Here is a 5,191-nt window from a genome sequence, read left to right on the forward strand (position 1 = left end):
GCTAGATAGATAGATAGATAGATAGATAGATAGATAGATAGATAGATAGATAGATAGATAGATAGATAGATAGATAGATAGATAGATAGATAGATACGAGTGACTAAATGGAAAAGGAAAGTAAACAAAAACTGACTTTTTGATTCACAACCTGTAGCTGTTGAAAAATCTCAGAACTTTCGTTTGATTTTAAGACGCCGTTGAGTAAAATATTAGCTTTGGGATATAATTAGTAAATTACTGTGTAAAATATCAACATAGAGATACTAAAGAATAAAATATCAACGTAGAGATACTAAAGAGTAAAATATCAACATAGAGGTACTATAGGGTAAAATATCAACATAGAAGTCGAGTAAAACATCAACATAGAGATACTCACCAATTTGCTCTTGCAGCTTGGAGTTTTCCGCCACATGACCAGTGACAAGCTCAACATACATGCTCAGCTCTTTCTCCATGTCTTGTATACGAGCTGAGAAAAAAAGTCCTTCTAGTTAAAGCGAAGATCCTTCATAACCAGATAGTTCACTCGGCCAAAAAGTGTCCGCGAAAGTCCGCGCATTGCTTCAGATGGCGCTGCAGTCTATGTTTTGAAGCTCTCTTTCGTTTGTTCAGAAGAAGAATAGGAATAGCACAGCTTGTTAGTTTCGCTTTTATTGTTTTTCACACAAGCAGGGTAACCCTGTTCGCAAAATCCGCGCTTTTTCGAAAAGGGCGCCACCAGATGTTGACGACACTTTTTAATTAGCTCAAAGAGAGGAGGGAACAATTTGTTATGTACGATCTTTGGTTAAAGTGCGGTCAAAACTTTGTGGCGCAACTTATCCTCAAATATCTTTTTAACTGGTGAATCAATGTCATCCATAATTTGCACAGTGGTTTGTATCACTTTGTCTTAACTATATCATCATTTTTCACAACAATTAAGGCTAGATTAAAGACTTTTCTTCATAAATTTATATACAATTCTATAAATCTCTGTCACGCGGAAAATGGAATTGTTCACAGCACTTCCCGCTTTTCACACACATTTTATGTACGCATATGGCCTCCGTTACAACTCACCAATGGCACTTGTTAGTGGCAAAACTAATTACAAGAAATGAATTTTATAGTGAACACTTTTTTGGCAATAAAATTCTCAAAGCATGCGTTCATCTATACATATTATATTCGTGAAAATTCGTCACTTTCGCCGCCTAAAACCTCCGAAGCACTTGACTTTCGAATTTGCCAAAATAAATTGCGATTCAGAATCATTTAAAGGGTGCACAGTTTCATTGAGGAGCCTGAAGTCACTGTAGTTTAATTTTCAGGTTTTTTTTTATTAGTTTCGTTTAGATCTAATCTTGGGAAAGTCCGTCTTCTAAGATGCCATTGTAAACTAGTGAGGTTTCCGTTCACTAGCTCGTGCGCAGTGTTCCACACTTTTGAAATTATGGAGTGCGCAACCACAAAAGCGGAATAGAGAGAGAATCAATCTATACGCCAATAATATATTTGGCAACTTGAAAACACGTGACATGTGTCACTTTTCTCTCAAGATTTATTGATCCATTCCATTAGAATGTAAATAGTAGCCCAATGACTTTCAGTTGATGTTAATGCACCGATCATTCCTTTCATCGGAAGGGGGTCTAGCTAGTTAAATATAATCACGCTATTAGAAAAACAAGACGGACTTACTTTTGAAAGCGATAGTGTCCCAGCTGTAAACCTTTTAAAATATCTAGAAACCACCCACTTGGATTTTTAAATAGTATTTTTAGAAGAGAGCTAACAGGTGGTTAAAAAATGTTGATCTGTTAGGACAAAATGATACAAGTCACTGTGCAAAAGCTGGGGAGTTTACTTTCGATAGTCGAGGAGATATTTGACAATAAGTTGCGTGACGAATTTTTGATCGCACTATAGTTGCCGACTTCGGTATTGGTGTAAAAAACAACACGGTGTTTATGCCATAAAGAACGACCACCGCAACAAACACAATAAAGAAGAGACTAAATCCCTGACCGAATCCTTACCCCTACTCCTATACATAACCCTTACACTACCCGTACCCCTACCCCTACCTCTTGCCAAGAACCCGACCCCAAACTCTGCCCCTACCTTTACTCCAAACCCTCGCCCTATCCCAAACCCTGACCCTAACCCTAACTCTCTTTTCTGCTGTTTCATCGGGGTCGCTCGTTACGGAATCCATCTCGGCTCTCCCTCCCCGCCCCCCTCCTCTTCCAATTACTGCATTATTCACTATAATTGTTGAAGGAACGGGCTGTAACAAACCTATCAGTAAGAGCCAACTCACATCACTGTATAAGGTACGCACTACATAACCCTTTGAAGGATACAGATGCTGGATAAAGTATCTGTCTGCTTGCCAGTTTGCCTATATATCTGCGTGTTTGTGTGTCTGTGTGTCAGTGTGTGTGCCTGCCTGCCTGCCTGACTGTCTGTCTGTCTGTCTGTCTGTCTGTCTGTCTGTCTGTCTGTGTGTGTGTGTGTGTGTGTGTGTCAGTCAGTCAGTCTGTCTGTCTGTCTGTCTGTTTGCCTGCTGTCTGTCTGTCTGTCTGTCTGTCTGTCTGTCTGTGTGTGTCAGTCAGTCGGTCTGTCTGTCTGTCTGGCTGGCTCTTTCTCACCCCCCCCTACCCTTCGATGGGAATAGATCTCACATCTTGTACCAGCAAGGCTAGAAGTAAAACCCTTAAAGCAGAGACGCTAAGCCTGATGAATTACAGTCGAATCTGCTCTAACCACAACTATCCAAGACAATAACCCGTACAAAGGATCACTTGCCACCCCCCCCCCCTTGTATTGCTTTTTCTACATCACAGTGACTCTGTCCAAGAAGACCGCCTGTCTATGACTATCACTTTTCTCCACAACAGTGGTCGTCTTGTAAAGTTTAACTGTATTTTAAAATAGCGCCTCCCCCCCCCCCAAACATAATTTAAGAATAGTTTAGATAAAACCACAGAGCATATCATTGCATAAACCTGTTGGTTAATCATCAAAATTAAACAATTCAAACCATTTTCCGGGGACTATCAAAAGGCTAATTTGATTATATTATGCCTCTGATTCTGAAACAAGGCTTACTTAATGCATTACAAATCAGAAATCGAAAGAATAATAATAGATCTCATAAAAAAAAACCCAAAGAAAAATAACAACAACAGCAAACCCAAGATCCTCAACATAAACACGATAAACCTTCAAAAAGGCATGGAAACTACCAAAAGCAAAACCAACACAATAATTCATAAATAATGTAAAACATAGTAGAACACCAAAAAAATCAAAGGGTGAACTGTTCGAAATAAATAACCCCCCCCCCCCCCAAAGAAAAAGATATTAAAAATTACACAAAGGGTAAAGAATCGGTTTATCAAAACACGTGGATCAAATTACAGTAAACACATATGTACTAACCAGCGTCCTTGACACTGTTGTCATCTAGCCTGGAGATCTCATTGTCCAGTATCTCTGTGAAGTTGTCTATTGCCTTGACCACCGTGCGCAGCTGTGACGTCATATTATGCAAAGATCGCGCTTCGTTGTTCAGGTCTTCAGCGACACGTTTTAACTCTTGAAATTCGTTCTTTTGCTCATTGTTTCTCCGCATGAGTTTCACTGAGTGATACCTGAGTATCATGTCAGAGAACTTGCGGAGAAGATCACTGTGTACAGAATTCCCCCCATGGAGAGATCTCATGTTGTATCGTTTCTCTACTGCCTGCAAGTCCATCACATATTCCATGACATTCTTGAACAAGGTACTCGCTGGCGTTGCAGCTCTTGTCGTTTTGTCAGCCAAGACACATCGGAAGTTACACTCCTGAAAGAACTCTAAAAGACTACCTTGCCGTTCCTGGCACCAACGCTTGAAACTTTTGTCTTTCCTATAATTTGAATTTAAGTTATCTTTGGTGATCACAATAACCCCGAAGTCTTTAAACACAGAACTTCCTAAAAGCCCTTTAATGTAGCTGATGATAGTTTTATCTTCATCCGAGAGCCGAGTTGAAAACGGGAGCGTGTAGATCAGAGCGTGAAAGCCCCCTTCGCATTTATCAAAGCCAGCTTTGAGGCTTCTCTCATACCGAGCCGAGACTGTCCCCCCAAAGTCGGTCGTATGAACCTTCAGGCCCGGCACGTCCACAACCGTCACGTGACCATTTAAAACCTGTGAGTACCGCGTGGCTTCCAGGGCCCTTGGCTCTCCGACCAGCCCCCCTTCGTCTTCCTCGTGAGTGGTAAACACGTCCTCTTGAAGAATGCCATTCCCTACGCTACTCACGCCAGCCTGCGCACCGCCCAGGAGGAGCAGGATCCAGTTGGAGTGCTGGAGAATTGGAGGAGCCGAGGTCTGAGGGAAGAAGTACAGCCGGAAATTGTGAGGCATCGTGGCGAAATCAGGCCCACGTCAGAATAATGAAATAGAAAAACCGTCATTTTCCGCCATTTTTTAAATTAAATTTTTTGTTTTTTGGCTAAACTTCTTTTGTGTCCATTTAATAATACATTTCTTTGCGGATTTTACTGAAAAATGTTGCTTACCGACACAAAGAATGTACATTTTCAGTTTCCAACGACTCTCAAGCTATGGAAGTCACCAAACTTTGACGGCCATTTTTTCGCTTATTTTACCGCTAAAACCAGGCTGTCCTGACCTCCTTCAGCAGCAAATATCTCGACTTCTATTCAAGATAGGCAGGAATTTCGTAAATCGAATGCAAGCCAAATGAACATGCTTTAAATTGATACCAGTAACTCCACATGCCCCAAAATTGACGAGCGCCTGATTCCACCGCACCATGTAAAGTAGTCCCCGATTCTGATATTGGGGATTGCTTGTTAGTGAGACAGCTCCCTGGGTCTTCGGCATATTGTGGTAGGGTAGCCTGTTCCTTTCCACCCGATCTTTACTCCCCCAAATCGAAGTCAGGTACCCATTACTACTGCTGGGTGGGCATGAGATGGTGAAAAAATCCGTATCCGAACCGAGGCTCCAATCCGAACTTTCCGCTTCGGAGACGAGCGCACTAACCGCTCCGCCACCGCACCATGACACAATAAAATTTCTAAGGCGGCCACCCGCTGACCGAAAGAAAAGTGGTTGTCTTAGATAGGGAGGTGCATCGAACAGTGTCATTATAATTAAATTAGAAAAAGAGCTAGGGAGTTA

General features: G+C 41.6%; 1 protein-coding gene across 2 annotated transcripts in view; it reads right to left on the reverse strand.

The window, feature by feature from the left end:
• Positions 1-5,191, reverse strand: part of LOC101862640 — a 21,200-nt gene that overhangs the window by 5,698 nt on the left and 10,311 nt on the right. For both annotated transcript variants that reach the window (XM_035969180.1, XM_005096228.3), the window contains exons 3-4: positions 3,436-4,372; positions 383-475 (exon numbers count right to left, since the gene is read on the reverse strand). In XM_035969180.1, the coding sequence (XP_035825073.1) occupies positions 383-475; positions 3,436-4,372 (1,030 nt within the window). The remainder of the gene's footprint in view (positions 1-382; positions 476-3,435; positions 4,373-5,191) is intronic.

This window comes from Aplysia californica, unplaced genomic scaffold (genome assembly GCF_000002075.1).
Source record: "Aplysia californica isolate F4 #8 unplaced genomic scaffold, AplCal3.0 scaffold00123, whole genome shotgun sequence".
Lineage (NCBI taxonomy): Eukaryota > Metazoa > Mollusca > Gastropoda > Aplysiida > Aplysiidae > Aplysia > Aplysia californica.